General features: G+C 39.2%; 1 protein-coding gene across 1 annotated transcript in view; it reads left to right on the forward strand.

Annotated features, from left to right (window-relative positions):
* The window catches only part of TMEM135 (transmembrane protein 135), a 188,653-nt gene that overhangs the window by 53,466 nt on the left and 111,376 nt on the right, over nt 1-23,811 (forward strand). The window contains exon 5 of the mRNA XM_037376696.1: nt 22,506-22,571. Coding sequence (XP_037232593.1) covers nt 22,506-22,571 — 66 coding nt within the window. The remainder of the gene's footprint in view (nt 1-22,505; nt 22,572-23,811) is intronic.

A 23,811-nucleotide genomic window follows, 5' to 3' on the forward strand; every position in this document is an offset into this window, starting at 1 on the left:
GAATTTTGGTAAGGTTATCCACCATAGCTTGGGTTACAAAAAACGTGAGCCTTGGTTTCTGTAAGTTGTGTTAGATTGACTTTCCATGAATGTTAAATAACTTCATTAAAAATGTCATTAATTTGTTTAACGCTCCTCCAAAATCAAACTAGAAATAAATTTTCACCTTTGAGTATTTTAAAGTGTTACTGATTTACTTTTTTTCAATTGCAAATCTCTTTGTCTTTGAAAGTTACACTTTTTGTTTATATAGACTCATTTGTGTCAGTAACTGGTGGCTTCAGTCTGTCATTCACGTTTGCTGGTACAATTTCTGAGGCAAAATTCTGTTTATAGCATTCCATTTAAATGTTTGTTTGTTGATTTTAAATGATGTTTGTTGATTTTTCAGATCACCGTCTTGATTAAAAGGTCTCTAAATATCAGTCGTGGCAAAATTTTTCAGAGAATGCTTGTACGGTTGGATTGAAAGTATAGTCGGTGTATGTGTAAGCTCATGCCCCACTAGCTGCTTACAAATACTTGATAAATAATTGTATTTATCAAATATTTGAAAATTTAAAATATTTTAGATAGTTGTATGGGAACTTTTTTGTTTAAAAAGAACAAAACCCCTTCCTTGCTTCCTGATACACATCCACATGTGCACATACTGTCTTTGTCTCTATTTTTCTCCCTTTTTCTGTCTTCAGGGATGTTTTTATTAACCAGTAGGAGCTTTACAAATTATGGCCATTTTCCCTTATAAGAATATGCCGTTGTCTTTGGTGACAAAAGTTCTTTTAACACACTGGAATTCTCTTCTGTCTGAGAAATGACTTCTGGAATAATCCTTTTGCTTTACATTTAAACCTTGATGTTCACCATGTCTCTTTATTCTTAGCCTAATTAAGACTACTGGGAACTGAACCGGGTTCCTGAGCATGTTAAGCTGTGCAAACTGGCCCCTTGAGTCCTGAGCCACGACTCTGGCGTACAATATCAGCTATTTTGTGTTGAAACGGATACACTGGACTTGAATATGGGCATTGTTTGCTAATGCTTGCAAATCGTAGTAAGTTAGTGGCCTTAGGCAAAGCAAGAGGTAATGGGAATTCAGTGATGTAAATAACCTTGCTGGAGAACTTTGCCATGGTCATAAATAACAGAGCTCTTGGATACCTCCCCTCCTCCCCAGAAGAAAATCTGTGTAGGTTTTTTATTAAATTGCATGACTGCCTGCTTATACTCCATTTATGAATCTGAATGTGCTAGAAGTAGATGATGTTTCTATTTCGATGAATTTTGGAGTAAGGCCTCTCACTGATTTGTTAAGGAAATCTTAGTAATGGGCAAAAGTCTGTAGTTTTTCTCCCTGAATTTTAGCCTGTGTGTAGTGTAGGTTGTATATTGTGCCGTATGGAGACTCAAAGAATGTGTGTCAAACTGGAAGGATTATTTTGGAGCTTTACTGAATGGAGTTACTGCAGTCTGTAGTTTGAGCAGCATCTTAAAACAAACCAATTTGTGTTAACCAGTGCCCACTCATGTGGAAGGGGGGGTTGGAAGGAAACCTCAAACACAGGTCTGGGGTGTGGAAAACCTTCAGCCTATCCAGTGAAAGTTTTCCAGAATCTCTGTGAACTGAAAACAGAAGGGTGTCATGAGCAGTATTAGGAAATTTGTAGCTGCCAATAATTTAGCCACTGGGTTAAGAAGAAAGGCCAGCATAGCAGTTTGTGAGTATCATGACCTTCAGCAAAAGTAGATGAGTTGCTTGAGATTTACTGAAATCATTAGATCAAAGAAACTGTTAGGAACTAAATTAAAGAAAATAAGTCGTTTAGTGTTTGGCAATACCCTAAGAAAACCTGTAGTTAATGTTAATTTTTGAATTTTGATGTAATTTTTTCAATTTGGAGGTCATCTTGTATGCAGGATCGTCAACAAGCTGTATATATGGGTCCTACACTATGGGCGTATCTAAATTTAATAAATAAATAGGGACCATGTATCTTTTTTGAGGCTGTAGTATAGGCATGGTTCTTTTCAGTCCCTTCAACCTGCCAAGTCTAATTCATTGGCTTCAACCCACTGTGATAAATATTTGCAAATGTAATAATTCTTCACTGTTTTGTGGTTACCGTTGTTTTGTATTCAGTTGCATGCTTTTTATCTTCCAGCAGTGTTCAAAACATTGCTTTAAATTTTGAGTTGTAACTTTAAATGCAGAGAATTCATTGATCTGTTATTTCACTGATATTTACCTGTTCATTAGAAAAATGAGATTTTTTTTTTTCTAAACCAGAAAGTCTCCCTGTTAAGAGAGATGCCGTGTTTTTTTTTTTATTTATTATTATTTTGTAAATGAAAACAAGGATGCAGAGTCCATTTGTGTTAAACTTCTAATGAGTTAACATCATGGTGACCAAGAAAAGTGTTTGTTTATATTGCTTGCTTTTTAATTAAAATGGGTGGGAGCAAATGGAGCAAGAGTTTACAGGGAGCTTGAACAGGTGATTTGGAGAAAAATACTTCACAGGCTTGATAATAGTGCTGATACTGAATTTTGAGGACAAAAACCCTGTAGGGAGCTCTTGGAATATTTTTAAATGATTGCTTACTATCTATTAGATTAGTAAAATGAATAATGAAAGGAAATTTATCTCATTACGACACAGTTACTCTGACAGCCTCTATGCCTTTTTTTTGTTGTCTCCTGAAATACTTTTAGACTGGCTATTGAGGTTATATTGATGAATGTTTGGATAAGCACATATGATGATCCTTGAGGTCCATGTTCAAGTCTTAAATAGCAGCTTTATTGGGTAAAGCCACCTGTGACTCCCAGAAAGATGCAACTTGGTGCAAAGGTAGTCAGAGATGTGGACACTGCTGGTAGTGAATAAGACTGCAAGTAGTGAAGGTACACCATTGTTCTGTACAAATAGTCACCAAGCAAAGCTGGCAGTTGTCCCCCATTTGTCATTGGATTGGTAAGCAATGGTGGAGGTGATAAAGAAGCAAAAATGAGCAGAAAAGGAAGCTTATGGATTTTCTGATGTGTTATGCGATGGCTGAGGAAGAAACGAATAGTGAAGAAACAGAAGGAGAGAATAAGGAAAAAAGGATGAGTTTGTGTGCTTATCTCAAACTTTTTTTTCCCCTAAAACAAAAGGTTTTTATTTAAAAAACAGCATTCAGGAATTTTAGATATGGATAGATTTTCCTTTTATGTAGTAATCTGAAAAGCTAAAAGACTTGTAAGATACATCTTTGGAAGAAAGCTGGAAAAATGGATTGGTCAGAAAAAGGGGAATAATTGTTCACAAAGAGACTACTGAGACTGCTTGATTGAAGAATTGATAAATATTCCTGTCCTGCAGGTAAAAAACAAATACCAAATACAGAGAAATTGTCTACACATCTTTGTGCTGAACTTAAAAGCACAGAATCAGATTATTTTTTTTTCCTTTTCTTTTTTTCATATTGGTAGTTTTAATGGAATCACGTTCACTAACTCAATTTTTAGTTCTTTAAATTCAGCCACAGAAATTCAGGATGGCACTGCAAAAATGAGGATCACACAATTATGGCAAAATACTAGGTAATGGGGAAGAGCACTGATTGTCGTCGTCTTGAATGCTCTGGAAAAAAAGAGCAAACGGAGAAGACTTAAGTTTTACTCGTTATAAGTTGTCTAGAATTGTCAAAATGAGAGGTGGTTTTGGAGACTTGCAGAAGACTGTCATGATACTGTTGACAAAGTAGCACTCATGCAATGCGCATGGGGAAAAAATCCTTTTTTATATACACAGTGTTGAAATATAAATCGTTACTCAGAGGGGTAGGAAGCTGGAATTAGGAGGAAAATGTCAGTTCAACACTTTGTAGCTATTAAATACACACACACACCCCCCTCCACCACCCCCATTTAATATTAAAGATGATTGGGAAAGGAATAGAGGATAAAACAGAAAAATCATTATTATGCCACTGTATAAACCAGGGGTGTGCTGACAGGTTTACTACTGTCTGCAGTTCTGGTCCTCTTTAAAGTGTAATAGAAGTAGAGAAGGTACCTTGTGGAAAAAAAGATGCAAAGGTGTTGAAGAACATGTGTAAGTGGAGGAGCTAAACTAGCCTGTGGGAGGATGACCAAGGAGGAGTAGGAGATAAGTATGTGAAATTCTGTTTGTGTGGAGAAGGGGGAATAGTGATGAACTGTTTATAATACAAGAATGAAGGGATGCCAAAGAAAATTGTTAGCTGTTCAAAACAAACTGATGCACAGACATACAAAGCTCACTGAGGAGCTCATTGACACAGGACGTTGTGGATGCTGAAAACTTTCTTGTGGGCAACAAGAGAAATCATAGCAGAAAAAATACATTAGGGCAATCAAATGCCAAGGTCCTCTATCTTGTTCTCACAGCTCTGCCCATAGTTTGCTGACATATATAGCAGGGAAGGTATTTTCAGCTGCTGTCGTTAGAGACAAAGAATTGAGCTAGGTGGACTGGGGATCTCTTTTGGTGTGGCCATTTTTGTGCTCTTGGGTTTAATACAGGTATTTCTCCTGGGTTTGGAGCGTGAGTTCAAATGTCTGGAGAGGTGAGTCTTGTATCTTGGGCCAGTTTAGCTTCAGCAGCAGGAAGGCATTTTGCTGTGTAAGTTGAGAAACGATTCCAGCAGTTAGCTGGCTGACCCGCCAGACCCCAGGCGGTTGGGTGGAGAGCTTGCTGAAGCACATCACTCCGCTTTCCACTGCATCTTGGTGTGTAGTCTGTTACTGTGTGTTTGCATTTCAGTATCCTAGCTGTCTGTGCAATAATTAATTGAATGCATATGAGCATGGTTTTCTCTACGCTTAAATCTTTTTTACCCTACGTAAAACTGCCAGGCATCTTGTAGCAAGCAGTAAGAGAAAACTGAGGGAAGCCACACAGCATTTGGTACTTTGGAGTGGAATCTCCGGACAAGCAGCGTGTGTGTGTTGTTAGCACCCAGTTACACAGAGATGGTGCATGCCTAGGAGGGAGGTAGCTTACTTTACTAAATCCTTCGTTAGTGTGTACAGATAGTGGAAGGTACCGTCTTTGATGGAGGTTATGTGTCTCTGAATGTGGAAGTCCCTGTTCCGGTGGATGGAGATGGGGAGCTTTGTAGCAATGTGATCAGTAAGACCCTTGTAACACTGATACTGTAATTTTGCTTTACCTCCTTGTCAGACGAAGCAGATCTCTTCCCTCCTCACTTGTTTAAAAGCACTTGGCCTGGTTAATTGCCATAGAAAATGTAGGCAGACATAATTTTTTTTAAAAGAAATATAAACAAATAGTGGACAATTTTAAAGAACAGTAAATACCATGAGCAGTTCTGCCTGTAACTCTGCTTATTTTCTGTTATCTAGTTAGAAGCGTCTTCAGGAGAGGTGTTTCTCTTTTCAGACTGGAAGGGTGAAAAGGACAACGGCTTTGCCACTGGAAAAAGGAGGAGACGGTTTCTTTTTAAAGTGCTTTTGAATCTCGGCAAGTTTCTCAGCATACTTTTAAGTGGGAAGACACATATGCTGTATATGGAATCTTTGATGTTAATATCTGAAAGTGTAGAACATTATTTAATCATAATAACTTGTGCTTCCTAAATAATTATAACAGGAAATGAAATCATCTGGGCAAGTATGACTGTTACATCATTCAGAGGGTTAAATGGTATTTGTGCTAGAGACTTTTCATTAAAATAGATAATGTTTCCCTGAAGTAATAGATATGTCCTCCCATGACATAACTAATTCTTTTGGTAATACTATTAAAATTTTCCTAATTTACATTAAGAATGGTCAAAATGTTAAGCTTGATAAAATTCACTGTGTAAGAGGTTAGAAATAAGGGAGGTCTTTCGATTTTGATGGGTTTGAGCATCTTTTCCATATGGATTCAATTGACATTTTAATTGGAATGTGGAAGTCATTACTCTGACATCTGAAACTGAGGTAGCAATAAAAAAAATTATCACAAACAAGACAGCAGACACAAATTATTTTGTGTTTATTGCTGGGTGGCCCTTTTGAAACTTTCCCAAAGTTAATTGGTTCCAGATATTTGAGAATTGAAATTGTATTATGACAAATTTATTTCTGGTCATATTTAACTTGAGTCTCCTCAGTAAGGCTGGCTTAAACAAACAGAAAAGTTGTCAACCCACTCACTTCTGTCTCCAGTTTTTGTTGTAGTAGCTTTAATCCTAGTGATTTGGTTTAATAAAGACCACTGAGAAAACAAACACTGGTGGTGACTGCGCTGCTCTTAAATTATTTATCATATCTCTTAAGGTTTTACTGTGGCCTAAGTGCTGCTGCGTTAGCTTAAATTGTTCACAGAGATGTCGTGTCGGGTTAAAGGCCTGTGCAGAGTTTGCATGTGCATGTGAGCCGCGTTTCTCGCAGTCTGCGATGGCAGCGGCCGTGCTGACCTGTGAGCGCCCAGGGCAGGCTGAAACACAGGGCCCGGAGTTTCATCCTCCACGTGTATCGCAGCAGGTATCTGCCGCGCACAGGGCGGTCTGGCGGAGTTGTTGGGGGGATGCAGGTGTCCGGTGAGACCGTGGGTCTGGGTTCATGACGGGGTGGTTGATGTTGCTCACCTTGGGCTACGTGTGCTGGGAGCCCAGGGGCAGGGTGCGCAGCACCCCAGGTTCTTCCTGTGGGTTGGTACCATGTATTTTCTGTAGAAAGTGTAGCAGACAGAAGTACAGCTAAATAGCATATTAAGTGCACGTTACATACGTTGCCATATATATGTGTCATATCTATCCTCCTGTATTGTTGTGTACTGCCATTGCTGTATTCATTCAATGCTTATTCAATATATTGACTATTCATATGCCACTATTGTGTAACAATAGCTTTTATTTTTCCCTTTTAAAACTAAACCTAGTTAAGGAAAATGTAAAACCGAAGTTACCTTCGTATTTACCGTACCTATCTATCAATACATACCTCAAACTTTTTTTGTTCCTGTGAGAAACAAGCACTTTTTCAAATTTGCTGAGCTTTCATTACAGGTGTCGAGCTTTACTCTTGAAATACTTTCAACATCTAGAGTTAGAAATAGATAAAGCTGTTTCTAACAAGTACTGAAAATCTTGCAATGGTAAAGTAAAAATTGGAATTTGCTAAGAATTAAGTTTCTTACAATGAAAGGATCTAATTTGTATCTTGGTATGCCAACTCCTTGGAAAACAGTCCTTTTCCTATTAAAGATTGTGCATTGTCACCTGCGGTACACTTGTAATAAGATACACAAAATACACACATAAAAAATACACATTTGTATGTATGTATGAACTTTAAAAACACACCTGATGAAAGGGAAGAGAAAGCCTTTGTCTATGTGTCTTCCAGAATCAGCAGTAAGTAAAATGTTAAAGGAAATGTTAGATTTGTGTAGGAATGGCTTTAATTAATACGAGTCTATGTTCTGTAAACGTTGTGTTTGTAAAATTTATGAAAGAGCACTAAACTGCATTAGGGTAATTTATGGACCAAATAAATGTCAGTTGCAAAGGTAAACTAGTGTAGGAAACAGTGTAACTAGGTTAAAAAAAAAAGTGAAGAACTAGGGTAAACTGTAAACTTTGTAAGAACAGTGATACAATTGTTTCTTTATATCCACCCAAGCAAGTATAAGTTGGTTTACAATATATTTATTAACAGTCTCAGACTAGTAAAACAACACTTACAGAGCGATTTTGGACACTTTCCAGCATGCTGTTTTGTGTAGTGACAAGTTAGGCCAGTCCTTTTTTTTTTTTTTTTTTTTTTTTACCTTTAATAAGAAGGGGCAGGGGAAGGAATCTGTGTTCCTGGGTCCTTTATAAGGCTGTTAAATTTGCCGTTTGGCATTTCTGAGCGGTGTTTTGCATTGTGCTCAATTAGTGCAGACGAAGCAATTGAAGCACCAGTTTCAGAAACGTACCTAATTACTATAAAACACTGAGAGATCCATTCATTCTGCGTTTCTGGCTCCGTGGGTGCCAGCCACAGAGTCTCCAGCAACTTCTGAAGCCTAATCCCGATTCACTTCTCCAAGTTTCTGTGGCACTTGCATTTTGGAAGCTGTAACGGGGTCTGGCTGTTAATGGTTGTGTGTTGCTGTGCCTCCCATCTGCAGTATGCTACAGTGGAAGTGAAAGCTTGTGCATAGGAAGAGATTGAGAAAGACCTTCTGTGGTAGGAGTCTGAAAAATTAAAACATAGAATGCCACCTCCTTTTTCTGGGGGGGGGGGAGAAAGGGCCGAAGGGTCTTTTTCAGTTATCAGGGCTCTGGATCAATTTTTGGAATAGGATTTACTTGCAGCTGGTACTAGCCATTATAATTTAACGGCTGGTTTGGTGGCAGACCTCTCCCAGCTTGATGACAAACCCTTTCCCATTAGCCTTTTTTGGAGACTTCTGGTTGATTGCTTATTTTTTTAAATAGCTACTGGGCCTTTAAACCAAGACTTAACACGGATGAGCATCTGCTGCTTCCTTTGATAAGACCTGTTTTTGAAACAACAAAGCCACACCTTGCTAGTTAAAGCTGTTTTATCCGGAGGCTTTTGTAAAATGGTAATTCATCCATCCCTCTTCCTATGGCATGAGGGAGCTGACTGCTCTTTGAAAATGTGCTGATACAGATACTTGTGTTGGTGCAAAGCCTGTAACACAGCTGCATCTGAGGAGCATCTTACTGCTGACAATTCACGCTAACAATCTTTCTGATGTTTTGATGGTGCAACTCCTTTAAATTCCAATGAAACCCGTCAGTTTCAGCAGCTTCAGCACCAGGGTTATTTTTTCTGTACATAATGTCAGTGAAGAGTTGAGACTTTTAACTTCTGATAGATGAGAGGTGAAAGCTTGCAGTGAAGACCTGGCCTGACACGTGGTAGTTTAACCTGTTGTTAGCTACTCTTCATGTTTGCAAAACAGATGCAGCATTTCTTCAGCCATGGTTTGAAAGCTTTCTAAAATGTGAGCCCAGATGAGGCATCAAACAGCCTGATTTATGAGCCCATTTGGTGTTTCTGCACTCATCAGGATTAATTTGCTCATTTGATGGGGAACACGGCATGTTTTAGGCTCAGTTGATTGTCTGCCGCAGTGTCTAAATTGTTTTTATTATTGCTTACATTGCTTACGCAGTTCCTTCTTCTGTGAGGATATACTTCTGTATCTACTTTTCCTCCCAAGAGGTATGAGCTATTATTTGGCCATGCTAACGTACGAGATGTTCAAATGAACATGCCTATCCGTGCAATCCAACACATTTTATATAATGGACCTACTACATGTATTTGGTTCCTTAAGCCTTGCCAGGAGTAACTGTATGTTTTGTTCCTCATCGAAAAGCCTCTTGGTTGTTATTCTGTACTTGGTTAAAAGTGTTTGTTGTGAATCTTAAAGTCTGTGGAGTTTTTTTAGCTTCCTTATCTGTTTGTCATAAGGAAAATCAGTCAATGTAGGGTGAATAATAAAGTAGTCTGGTGAAGGGATTCTGTGGTTTGTTGGCCTCTGAGGTGGGGAGCAAGAATTTGAGCTTAAATTTAAATTGAAGTTTAAGCCATTTCCTCATTGCCTTCCCTACTTTCCCAAAGTTGTGGTACAACTCTACATCCAGACCTTCCAGAAAGCTGGAGAGGGACTTCTTACAAGGGCATGTAGCGACAGGACAAAGGGGACCAGCTTTAATCTGAAAGAGGATGGGTTTAGGTTAGATAGGAAGCAATTCTTCCCTGTGAGGGCGGCGAGGCGCTGGCCCGGGCTGCCCAGAGCAGCTGTGGGTGCCCCATCCCTGGCAGGGCTCAAGGCCAGGCTGGAGGGGGCTGGGAGCAGCCTGGGCTGGTGGAAGGTCCCTGCCCACGGCAGGGGGGTGGGACTGGGTGGTCTTTAAGGCCCCATCCAACCCAAACCAGTTTATGGTTTGATGATCACTTGGAGTAGTGTAGCACCATGCTGCAGTTTCTGTATTTGGTAAAAGTAGCAGATGATTTACTGGTGATGCTTCCTGTATTATCCTAAAAAATGTGCAAACTCAACTGCAGGCTTACAACTGCCTTGCTTTGCCTTTGTGCTGTGGGAATGTCACATACTGTGTATTGGGATATGCAAATTTCCCATTTTCATAAATAAGACATTTTATGAACAGAGCAGACTTATGACAGAATATACAAACCTACAGTAATATACCATTAGAAATTCATCTGCTAATTCTTGTAACGATTCAATTTAGTTCTGGTCTTGTGCTCCAGACATAAAATTTGAATGCAAGGTTTTCCAAGTAAGTGTTTTCCAAGGTTTTTTAAAATAAGAATTTAATGGTAATGTCCTTGTCTACAGGAATTGTGTACTGGACAGTGTAGCAAATTCATCATGAATAAAGTACTAATTCTAGAGAAGAATTTGGTTCTAGAATGATTTGGTTAGTATAATATATATGAGATTTTTTTTTTAAAATTTTGGGATAACATTTCTAGTTCAGTACGTTGTAAGATTTCTGTTGACTTTGTTGTGCGGAAAGTTTGTTTCTTAAGCAGGTTTGGGGTGGTTGTTTTTGTTGTATTTTTTTTTTTTTTTTTTGTAATGTCAGTGCATTTTACTCTTTGGATTTACTGTCTTACTGGAGAGAATGGAATCTTTGGTATCATTGTCACAGGAAATGTGAGATGTTTCTTCAATGGCCACATTTGTAGTTCAATTCAGGTTCTTATTTTAAAAGGTGATGCTGGTGGAGACCTGTGCTTAACACAGTTCTCATGTATTTTAAGTAGTTGATATTTAAGTTCTAGATTCCTAAAGCTAACTTCAGGGATAATTATTTTTACAGATGTCATGTTTTTGTTCCTAACGTGATACTTCAGCCTTGAGGTTACATATCTTGCAGTATAATAACTGAGAATGACACACTTTGAAATAACAATACTTAATAATAAAATTGTCTGTGTTGTCATGAGAGGAATTAAATTTGGAGTGCAAAATACTGTTACAGTCATATGGCTCATTTCTGTTTGTAGGAAGAATGATTTTAAAAACGGGACAGAGAGATTTTTATGCCAAAGTGTGCATCACATTTTTTTTCTACATTATATTAAAGTTTAAACTTTTACAGAATATCCATAGGATATCAATCCTATAGAGATTAATTGTTGTACTAATGAGGTGCTTGTTTAAATTCAGTCTGTGCAAGGGCATAAAATGGTCTTCAACTGTGCAATCGCATAATGTCTTTTCCTTGGGAACCTTGTGTGTTCCTGGTAAATGATTGAAGATGTCTTCTTGATTAGCAGCTGCTCGGCATTTTATTTTAACCATGACCATTGGTGTGTGTTCAAAACTTCCTTTAAATACAGGTTATCAGTTCTTCCATGGGCTTTTCTCTGGTGCTCATCAGCTGCAGTCTGTAAATACTTCACAGACTGAAAATTTATCCTCATCAGTCAACTTGAAAGTGGCAAATATGGTAACCATTTTAGAAATGAATAGTTGACTGGAATTATTTACTCTGATGGTGTTGGAGAAATGTTTGATAACTTAGTGTGATTCAGTGTTAGAAAGTGGAGACATTTGCCCCTTACTCCTTTCGAATTTGTCGGCTTATATTTTTTAGATATTGGAATTTAGGTGGTCTGTATGTTCTCAAGGCAATGAATGGAAATAAATGATTCAATATTATTTATGACTTTGGGAGGTACGTGAAAAGTATTACTCCTCTTGTAGAGGAGGAATTGCCATGGCAGTACCATCAGGAGTAGATTTTTAGGATCTCTTGATTTCCCACTTTTGGGAGAGAAGATCATAGTGTGCCTACTTACAGAAAAATCCTTTGTATTACAGTTGTCTTGCCTGATGTTGGATAAGAAGAACAAAAGCTAGAATCCAGCTCTTTTGTATGAACTTTACTACTTTTACCAATAATCTCATTGTGGTTGTTCTTCTTTCTTGTGATTGGCCTTCCAAGTTTTAGAGAAAGTGAAGAAGGGGTTTGACAGACTTGGGGTTGATTGCCACATAGCTTTATTTCCCACTTTTGCCATTGTCCATCGTGATCGTCCAAATTCTGATGAAAGGCTAATATCCTGGGAGACCACTGATAAGCAATAGTAGAAATTCAAGTCTCATGTTTCTTGTGTTAGAGTATGCTTTGTTAGAGTTTTTTCCCTATATAAAAACATGCCCAGTTATTGTTAGGATTACAAAGCTAGTTGGCTTACCAGGTCATGATACACCAGACAAAGATTTTTCATAGTGTTGAAGTCAATTCAAAACGGTAATTTTGGCGATTGCAGTATTGATGAGAAGGCCTGGCTGAAAGCCTCTTTGCATCTAGTGTGTCTGAGGACACGGGGATTGTAGCCAACTTAGTCTCAGGGGGTCTAAGTCCGAGTCTGGCTGATGCCTTGGTTTTTAAAGGCCTTTTACCAATTCAGCTTGCTAGAGGTACTTCCTTCTGCTTTGACATTTGGTGTTTGTCCCCCAGTTCTGCTGCTGGGCTGGCTGCAGTAACTCATCGGTTGGCAGGATCGGTCCTGTTAGCTTCCCTTCGTGGAAAACGTTTAAGAGCAGGAGGGAGGAGCACCCAGCTCCTGGCATGACGGAGGCGCAGGAGTGAAGTGTTTTACACTTATTTACTATACATGGGTAAATCCAGTGGTTTTGCAAATTCAGAATTTTTTAGCCACAAAATGAGAGGTAGTGAGTTCTCATAAATTTTGTGTTGAGCGCATTTGACAGACCTTAGAACTTCAGTGTTCTATGTTTGCATAAGGTTTTAGTGATTGTGGGTAGGTGTTCCGTCAAAGCCTGGGTTATTAAAAAGCAAGGCTTCTGGAGTACAATCGCGTTGCGGCTTCTGTCAACAGTCTTAGTGTTCAGAATAGATGTGGCCCTTCTGATATTGCATGTGAAGGAGAAGTGTGGCTTCCTTCTGAGATTGGTCTTGTGATAAAAGCTTCCTGCCTTTCTTGAAAAGAGCTAACACTATACAAGTGTGCTGTGCTGTGGGACCGGCACTGCTGGCAGGGAAGGCTGGTCTCAGGCCCTGGAGGTACCGCTGTCCTGTCAATGTTGAAGAGAGATGCTTGGGAAGCAGAAATCTTGCTTGATTGGTTTCTCCGAAGTAGCTTCACTTGAAAAACCGTTGAGGATTATGCAGCCTGTAAGTGAAGATTTCTATTAGGTACTCTTGGGCAAAATATAAACAGCTTTCTCAAGAAGGGGAAGAGGTTGACCAGTGCTTCTCCCAGCTCTGAAAATACTGTTCTAAGCCCTGGAATGTTTAGCTTGCCTTAAAAGAAAAAAAAGTTGAATAATAAAAAATAATTCAGCTTAGTACATTATGTTAGTAGTTAATTACCATTCCCCATATAATAAGTGACTTCCTGAAATTTCTTGCTGATTATTTTGTATTAAGTGGTTTTAGTCACTTACAATCAGCATTTGATTTATTTATTTATTTTTTATGGACAACAGCATGAGATAACCTAACAAAAATGAATTGGTGAGATTTTATTTATCTCCAGAATACACATATCCTTTGTTGAAAACAATTTAGCTGTTATCCAACACCAGTGAAACTTTTCTAGACAGAAGAGGGAGACATTTTTATAAGCTGTCCCAAAAATGAAATGGCGTTAATCTATGTGTTCTGTTTCTAATTAGTTTGGAAAGATTGTGTGACATACACATGTTTAAACAATAAGGTTGGGAAGTGAGTAGAGTGTCTCGCTCAAAGTAGATGTAGTCTGTAATACCTATTGTTTACAGTGTGGTGATGATAAATGACTAGTTTGAAAATGTTTTTTGGGTTAGATCTGTGTTAGTTTAAGTCATAACTCTGGGGGTAAATTACAATACATGGAAACAAACCAGTTGAGACAAAGAAATTTTTGTTCCATTTGCAAATACTGAGAGCTGCTACTTAGAATTGCTACCAGTGGGAAACGTAAAAGATGAGGTAATCCCCTAAAGAAAAGGGACCATGGCTGTGACACATTGAACAAATCGTGTAAAGCTTGTAGGGAATGCACTGAACTGAACTCCCTCAGAGCTCATGCTAACCAGAAATTCTGGTCAGTGAAGGCAGGTAACGGTTGGACTTGCTGATCGCAAAGGCCTTTTCCAACATAGATGATTCTATGATAAAGGAATTTGTAAATGACTGTATTTAAATTAGCCTGGGATTCCAGAATGCATGCTTAGGTGATGTGAAGTAAAGCTTGACTTGAAGTAAAACCAGCTTGGCGGTCATAGTGAAACTTAAGAACATCTATGGTGTGAGACCCACGGCTGCTGGGATAACTGGCTGGTGTCATTGAGTGTTTATGTCTCTGCCTGAGAACAGGGAGGGATCAGGGGGTCTCTGGATTTTGCTCTCAGTTGTCCCAGTGATCCACTGAGGATCTGTGGGTATCAGTACAGACTCAGGGGTGAAGGGGTGGAGAGCAGCCCTCTGGAGAAAGGCTTGGGGGTACTGGTGGATGAAAAATTGGACATGGCCTGGCAATGTGCACTTGCAGCCCACAAAGCCAACTGTCCCCTGGGCTGCATCAACAGAAGTGTGACCAGCAGGTCGAGGGAGGGGATTCTGCCCCTCTGCTCCGCTCTGGTGAGACCCCACCTGCAGTGCTGCATCCAACTCTTGGGGCTCCCAGCATGACAAGGACATGGACCTGTTGGAGCGAGTCCAGAAGAGGCTGTGAAGATGATCAGAGGCTGGAGCCCCTCTGCTGTGGAGACAGGCTGGGAGAGCTGGGGTTGTTCAGCCTGGAGAAGAGAAGGCTCCGGGGAGACCTTACTGTGGCCTTTCAGTACTTAAAGAGGGCTTAAGAGCAAGATGGGGTCAGACTTTTTACCAGGGTCTGTGATGACAGGACAAAGGGTCAATGGTTTTAAACTAATAGAGGGTAGGTATTAGGAAGAAATTCTTCACTGTGAGGGCGGCGAGGCGCTGGCCCAGGCTGCCCAGAGCAGCTGTGGGTGCCCCATCCCTGGCAGGGCTCAAGGCCAGGCTGGACGGGGCTGGGAGCAGCCTGGGCTGGTGGAAGGTCCCTGCCCATGGCAGGGGGGTGGGACTGGATGGTCTTTAAGGTCCCGTCCAACCTGAACCTGTCTATAATTCTGTGTGTCGTGCTGGAGTTCAGTGTAGCTGTGGGTCAGGGCAGTGTTGCCCTGTTATCCTGACACTTGGTGGCTGCATCAGGCTTGGGCAGAGCTCTTGTTTCTCCGCCTGGCTGTTCTGGTGGCCCGGGGCCAGGCAGCAGCAATGCCCCCCCATGTGTCAGTTCCAAATGGGATGGAGGGAGATGGGAAGTCCTCCCACTGCAGGGATGGTGTGGGATGAATGGTTGGGTGCCTGTGCTCATTCTCACCATTTTTGAGCTGGAGATCTGTAGAGTTCTGTGCCCCCGAGTCCTGGGGGAGCACTGGCTACATGCAAGTATGCTCATATATTCCTGGGCTAGCCAGAGTGGTCTTTCAGCTCTTATCTTTTATTCTATCTGGCAGCATTACTAATCAAAACCATTTTTGACAGTTGTCATGTCTTTCTGCAGGCTGGCTTGCAGCTGTTTTCTGTCCTGCTGCTGCGTGATTGGAAAGGAGGAGGGTTTTGGGTGGCTTCAGTGGCTCGTTTCTCAGATGCAGAAATCTCTGCTCAGTGCTGGTGGCCGGGCAGGCTCGCTTGGACCTCCTTTCTTTGGTATTTCTGTCCAGGCAGAGGAGATTAAATGGCCTCTTTCTCCAGTTTCCCATGCTGGCTGCTGGCCTGGTTCGTGGGTAATTCAGTTCATGAGCATTATAGTGCCGGATTTTTTTTTTTCCCTGGCTTCCTGATACTTAGTTAATTGCAGTGTTGAGCTGTACGGTTTGTGCAGAGAAAACTAGAAAAAGGTGCAAGCCAGTTACAGGCTGGGACCACGAATCCCAGTGTAAGATGCCAAACATTTTTTGGGAGGAGAGTGGGAGGAAGGAGAGGGAGAAGAACAGGTGAGAAGAAGTCTGAAGAAACAAAATTATCATAATCTTGGCAAAAGTTACAAATACCACAACTGCAGGCTACTGGGTTCAGATTAAGATAAATAAAGAGTAATGCTTTTATTTCATCCTCTTGGCAGCCCACAGTGTTTGATTATTTTTGTGCTTGGTTCATTTGTTGAGTGTGTGTTCTGCAGCTTTAAGTTTTAAAGCTCTTTTAGGGAGAGGCTGAGGTTCCTGAGCTGGTCTGCATCGAGGGGGTGTTCTTGCAATGCAGACATAGCAAAGGCTAAATGCAAAGTCCAGCACTGTGATATATGTTATCTTTCGGGCGCTATGAAGATCAGGGTAGTTTAGTTAGGTAGTAGGGTAGAGGTGAATTAATTCATAAAAGAGTTTATTAACCCTGAAAGTGCAGATTTAGTTCAGTGAACAAATGGAAATTTGTTAGTGTAATAGAAATGACACTGACCTGATCAAATATTTGTGTGTAAATTTGCACTTACGTTTACTTGACAAATCTGCAAATATTCTAAGGAAGGAGCAAGATGTAGCTCAAAAAGAGCTGCCTGTGCCATTAATCTTGTTACTTTTAATACTGGTTTGTTTGTGCTGTATTAGGGTTGAGTTTCAAAACCCCAGAACAGTTAGTACTTTTGCTGTTTAAGATCCATGGCTGTGATCCGTGTGCTTGATTTACTTTCTACCCTCTCATCTTCAAGCTGCTCTTGCCTCCTCCCCCATAAATAAGAGCAGATTTAGCCCTTCTCTTGTGCATCCAGAGCTTCCACGAAATACGCCCGCAAGCCACTAATTGCTGGGGCTTGGGAATATTGCAGATGTGTGTCCTTCTATTACCTATGTGCATCTTTATTTTCATTTGGGGGAGGCAGTAAAATGTGATTTGTAGACTAGGAATTGTATTATCCTTCTAATAAAGGTGCACAGATGTTGTATAAGTAACCGGAGGAAAGGGGGATCAGATATTATGGAATTCAAAGGTGAGTGTTTGGTGCAGTATTTTCTCTGGGTGTTCACATTCTGAAGGCTGAAAAGGGGAAAAAAATCAGAGAAGTTTCAGAAAACAGGTGCGTGGCTATCCTGAGCTCTGACAATTATGCTTATTGTTGGATTTAAATTGTTTAGTCTTTATAGAGTTCACAGTTGCTTTTATAGAAGGTAAGTAGTGATTTGTTCTGCTAACGGGGTGAATGTTAAGAACTTGTGTCTCACGGATGTCAAGTGTATGCTGATCTAGTCATTGCACCAGTAAGGTTCAAATAGTAATTCAGTAATTAAGGCAGAGACATTCAGACTTCTTTAAAAAAAGTGAAAGACAGAGTTACATGGAGTTCACAGATGTAACACTGAATGAATGAAATATTTTTAATGGTTTTCCAGAAAATACAAATTTAAATACATCTCTTTAAAAGCATCTGTTCAGCTTCAGTGTTGTATTTTAACATATTTAAAATATATTTTAAATTCATAAAATATATACAATAGCAATAAATTGTATACTGGTATTACAGTAATGTAATCAAAAACTGTAACAATAAATTAGCTCATCAGTGAAGTTAAATCTGACATCTGGGGTAAGGTTTGGATGGAGAAGGTTGCCTTAGACTTGAAATTCTGTGGACAGAAATCAGGGAAAAAAATATTCCAGAAACTTCTTGTATATTTTCCTATTCGGTATTATTTCTGAATCTCGCCACATCTGTCTTTGATAGCACTCGTGCTTGTTTTCGAAAGCTGTGTGATGGGTAGCTAATAAGGACTATTAACAATAGTTAATTTGCAACATGAAATCAAGTTGAAAAATATTACTGATGATTTTGGACAGGCTGTCAGGGACCTTTTTAAATGTAATTTGCTTTTCATGAAGAAGCACAATTTTTACAGGCCAGAACTGTCAGCCAGCTATTGTAACCAAGATCAGCAAACTTAATAGGAATAAAAAAAAAAGCCTTTTGTGTTATTCCATCCATTTTAATTCTTATAACAATTTGCACCATTTTCATTTTAGTTAAATCTGTAAATTGCTCTGAATGACTACCAAAGATCTGTGCCTTTCAGAACATTTCTTTAAATAGAATATTTTTTTTTTTTAAATGCACCTTTGGAAGTAGATGCCAATATCTGTCAGGTGATTAAAAAGCATGCATTTCCAAATTAATCAATGTGCATTAGCAGTCCCCTCCACTGCTCGCATTTACAGTTTTAACTTTGGTAAACCAGTAACTATTTTGATAAAGTATTATAAACCCATTTTATTTTTGTGAATACCTAGAAAATTCAAAACATCTGGAATCTAAGGTGCTGGGTTTTTTGCTATTTTTCCTACAATTTCTATCAATACCGCACAATTTGAATAGAAGCGACTGCTTGGTTGGAGAGGGAGCAGTTGGTCGTCTTTGGAGATGGCATCGGAGCTTGCACAGCGGTACAGGGTGGTGAGATACATCAGGCTGCCATTTCCCCTCACATACAATGTAACACAGTATAATGAAGAACAATTTTGGGATTTAGCTTGGCAACACATTTATTTCACACTGAGATCACTGAAACCACGTGCTGATGATTTGCTTTCTTACAGATTTCCGACTCCCATCCCCAAACAGAAGTATCTGCAGGCATTGCCTAAGCCTGTGATGATCCTTACTTAAGGCTTATTCACAGCGAACTGAGTGCAGATAAATCTTACATTTTTACAACTTGATAAAAATCCGATTATAGTGAAATATTAAATGCTAACAGAGGCAGAAGCAGTTGAAAATGATCTAAAGTCCTAGTTGGTGGTTTCTTTGGAGATGCTATTATTATTTCTTAAATGGACAATTTTACTTTTTTAATCGGTTATCCTGACGTGATGACAAATATTTCCAGTCTTTTGTATTTCATAGTCACAGTTACACATCCTAGCATAAAATAAGAGATTATTTTGGTATTTTCAGTATTAAAAAATTGACATAATTTATGCTGTTTTTTTGAATTAGGAAGTGATAAATGCATATAAAAATCTGGCATTCAGTGGGAAAATATCTACTATAAATACATACACAGATTTTAGAAGTTATTTTAAAGTTGTTTAGAAGGATTGAAAGGGCTGATACTGCAACCAGGTAATTCAGCTTATTCTAAATGCCATGTAACTTTGTGTGTCTTTATTCAAGGATACTGGGAATTGTGAACCAAAAGAGCTGTGAAAACTGTTCTGGGGGGAGAAGGGCAGTTTTGACCTGATGCTTAAAAGTATGCTAAACTTTTCTAATATAAATCTATTGCTGAAAAAGTCAAAGGTGGTTGTTTTTTTTAAAAATTAGCTAGCCTGTGTTGAAAAATTGTGACAGAGCAGTACTCTGCATGTTTTTATCAGATTTAATCCAATTAAATAAGCAAACATCCCATTTCAATATACGTAATACTTTTTAAAAAAAATATTTAAATTTGTGACATTGGCGTTCAAGGGATTTAGACTTAATCAATATTGGAACAAGTTGCATGAGAATATTATGCAGCATGAATATTGGCTGTTATTGTCCTAATAACCTTGGTAAATTTAAAATTAAAATCCAAGAGTACACCAGGCAAGCTGTGTTCAATAAACTGGATTTTTAGTCAAAGTAGGTTTGATTTTTTTATAGGGATCCTTTTAATATCAGCAAGTTATTATCACACCCAGCACTTCAGAAAGTTTAGGAGGTGTGTGAACATACTGTCCTTTTTTCATTACTGTTGTGGGTTTCTTCATTCATGCAGCTTCCCACCCCCCCACTCCCCACCCCCCTATTCTTTATGGAGCATATTCTTTATGGAGCATTAAGTATGATGGAATTTGTCTTTAACATTTCAAAAAAATAGAGTATTTTGGTACGTTTATATTAAGTTTCTCCACCGACGTGCTTGTTCCTCTGTATCTAACCTGTACAGCCTGAATGCCAGCAGGACTCTGTGGTTTTTGGGGGATTTCAGTGTGGCTTGGCTTGTCACAGCTAGAAGCCGCAGAAGGAAGGATGGCCTTCCACTTGGCTGGCATAAAGGATTTCCACCGCTTAAGAGAATTTGGGGAATTGGGCTGTGCTTCTTTGGAAAGCACAGAGAATTTGCAGGTCATCTGTAAATTGTTTTTTTGTTGTGTGTGTTTTTGTTTGTTTGTTTGTTTGTTTGTTTGTTTGTTTTAATACTGGAACAGATTGATCAGAGTGGTTGTGGGACCTCTGCCCTTAGAGGTGCTGGAAACATCTCCAGCCCTGGGTGACTGGCTCCAAGGGGCCCTGAGTAGAACCTGGTGGCCCCTGTTTGTACCTGCATTTGCAGGGCAGAAAAGGGTAAAGATGGAAATTAAAGGCAGTGTGGGAGTTTGTCCAAACCAGAAGTGTTACAGAGAAATGCAGATTTTAAGACTGGTCAGATTTTCCTAGCCTGATCACTTTTATCACTAGTCTGTGTGATGTTACAGTTTTGTGAAGGTGTTAAAGAGACGTCTGAGCCATTTTGTCTTGTTCTTCTTCCACATAAGACGTTGCCTTACTTAAATCTCAGCATGTTGTTCACACTTCGTTTTCTTTGTAGAAAGGATACAAACTTGAAAGGTTTTCTGCTGCTGCCTGCCTCCTTCGCCTTAAACATCACACCAGCAGTACGCAGGAGTCTGACCACTTTTTTGAAAGATGAACTTCTTGACGCATCCTCTCAGATTTTGCATACCTAAAAACCTGATAGCTCTTCCTCCAGCTTTGTCACTGTCAGTGCATGGATGGCTATAGGTGCCCCCACCCCCCCCATGCCGGCTGGGTGGGCAGCTGTGATTGTAGTGCTAATCTTCTGAGTGATACTGGGCGCATGAAGAGTGGCCCATAAGAGGACATGTATGGTGCTAGATCTGCTGCTGCTGTGATTCTTCCTTGTGGCTGAATGGTTTTGACATCTGGCATTAACGGTGTGAGTGCAAGTGTATTAGGGGAGAACTTTTACTAGTAGATGTGAAAAGAAAGTCACACATGCCAGTAGTTTTCAAAAGAAACAAAAGCAGCTTAGCTGTATTGACAGAGTGTTCAATTCGGTTGAAACAGCCCTAAAAATGTTGGTGAAAGAAACCAATTTTGGGAAATACAAAAGGTTGTATGAGGTTCCCTTTATCTCTCAGAGAAGAAGGGTTTGAAAAGAACGGCGCCTGGGCATTGCCCTAGGCTGTCATGGGTGTAAACATAGTGATGCATTTTGCAGTCGGCGTTCTTCGCTGGGGGCTGGGGGGAGCATAAAGTAATTAGAAGCTCTTTTATAATGTTCTTTCCTGCAGGCAGTTATTTAGAAAAGAGTGAACCCCACTTAATCTGTGTCTAGCAAGACTGAGGAATTCATCTTAAGAGATGCCTTTGATATTAGTTTGTTGAGATACAGCTGTCTTAAGGTAGTGTACCATAAACCCAGCCAGTCTTGCAGTCACATTAGTACTGAGCTGCTTTTTTTTTGTTTGTTAAATCGCTATTTAGCAAGATAATCAGCTAGTACAAACTACTTTTATTTCTGAATTTCTAAACATTTTTTGAAACAGCCTGCTAATTACTTTTTAACATGGATCCTTGAAGTTAGATTTTATTTTTTTTTATTTTATTAGAACCAGATATTTAAACCACGTTTCATTACAGTTGAAATTGAAGCTGGCTTCACTACTTGCTGTGGAAACAATGCTTTAAAACAAATCTGTTCTTGTGTGCACTAATGTGCCAATCTGTGATTTTACGTAACCAGTGAATTTTGTCATGGCTTTTGGCAACCAGCTTGTAGAAGGAAAAGTGATAACAGAATGTTTTTGTACTGTAGCCTGCATTAAGAGTCAGTAATCTATGTTTATGTCAGAAATATGTGCTAATTGTCCCACTGGATTAAAGAAAGGATGGGAAAACTTAACACGGTAAGGTATGCAACCTAACTAAAGATTAACTTTATTAAAGATTTCCCCCAAGTTGTGTTCCCTGTCATTTGCACATGAGAATGTTGTGTTTTCTAATGTCACCATTATTAAAAGTTCAGCTCGGGTGCTTTTAGGAAGAGAGTTGCATCATACTCTTGCTTTTTGAGACTTGTTTGTTAATTGAAGTGTGTCATATTAAACAGCAATTTTAAAAATAAATTGGTTGCATGAGTTGTAAGATACTATATAGCTATTTTTTCCATTAGTATCCCAGTTTTACCTGACAACTGTGGAAGACCATCTTATGTGGCTGAGCAGCTCTGAGCTGGATGAAGGGTCTTGTGTCGCAGGAGGGACTGCACACTGTTTAGGGGGTTACTTACGCTGTAGACCAGAGTCCTTGATAGACTTCTCACCTTGCAGTAAACCTTTGCCTAACCTGTGCAGACTGTTCTAAATAACTTACTGAAATGATTCATTTGTAAAATGGTGCTAAAGGTAGCTGATACCTTAAAAAGTGTTGAAACAGACACTGGTGATCTGGGGTTGTCTGTACTTAACTAACCACTTTGTGTGTGTGTTTGTTGATGCAGGCAACAGAAACATTGTTCCGCATGGCAGTAGCAAGAGGAGCTATTACACCTTTAAGACATGGAGAAGTAAGGCTAAATATATCTTTTTTCTTTTTTCTTCCTTTTTTTTTTTTTCACATGTGATATAATGTTTTATTAATATGATGCTTTATAAATTCCTGAGAGTAATACTGTCTGCAGGTAAGTGAAGAGGGCTGGACTGTATATAACTTGCATACCTACATTACAGTTGTGTGGTGTGTTTTTTTGTTTGTTTTTTTTTTTTAAGGAGAACAAGAATTTAAGGCCTGCCCAGTGGGTGATTAAGTACCCTTCAGGAAACACTCCCATTTTTCTCTCTGCCTGAATCATAATGTAGCCTTATAATAGAAGTGACTCACAGGTACGTCCTTTAGGCAGGTAGTTTTTCACTGGATTGTCTGTGTTAAAAATTGTAGAATCCAGAGAAATTCATGAGGCTGATCTTTGTTATTGAGTAGCTGCAGAGAGGTCACTTCATCTTTTGTTCTTTTCAAGAAATAGTAACTTCAGGTAGTATATGAAGTATTAAGACATGCATTATTCTATAGAGGATAAATAGATTTTGAATATCATGTTGCTCATACATGCTTCTGTTGATGGTGAACGTTTGTTTCTTCCTTTGTGTGGTTTTATATCAGGTAAACATTGTTCTGAACATTGATGATTAAATGTCTCTAATATTAGGTGGTGCAATTTATGCTTAGGTTGAATTTAATTTTAAAAAAAATACTACAGTCAGTCATGACACTGGAAGAAAGAACTGATCTGGGCATTGCCACAGCTGGATGCTCTGGTATATATAGGGTTTTAATTGTAGAAACCTCCATGTGTTTTTCATGGTAATCTGATTTTGATCAAATTCTGAGGTAACTCTGAAAAGGTCACATAGTAGGCACAGCATTCAGTCTGGAATCGAGACATAGACTTAGCCTGGGAATCCAGGCTGTGCTGTAAAATGTTCCTTCTGCTGATGAAGCTGCCTTAATTTGTCTTTAAACAAACTAGTATCTTTGCATCAGTGTGTGAAGATGTACCTGAGATTTCCTGTCCTGCCATTGTCGGTAGCTTTAGTGTTTCTGAATAGATTCTTTATATTTTTAACATACTGATGTTCATGCGTTACACGCTTCTGTAGAAAAGAAATTTCCAGAAGTCTTAGTTATGGAATATGTGTAACCCTTCCAAATTCTGTTTGGTTTTTCTCAGTGAACGGTGCTTAATTTTCTATGTTTTATTGACAAGGCTGCAGAGAACTTGTGGAATCTCCATCCTTGTAGTTACTCAG

This window comes from Falco rusticolus, chromosome 2 (assembly GCF_015220075.1).
Source record: "Falco rusticolus isolate bFalRus1 chromosome 2, bFalRus1.pri, whole genome shotgun sequence".
In the NCBI taxonomy this organism is placed as follows: Eukaryota; Metazoa; Chordata; class Aves; order Falconiformes; family Falconidae; genus Falco; species Falco rusticolus.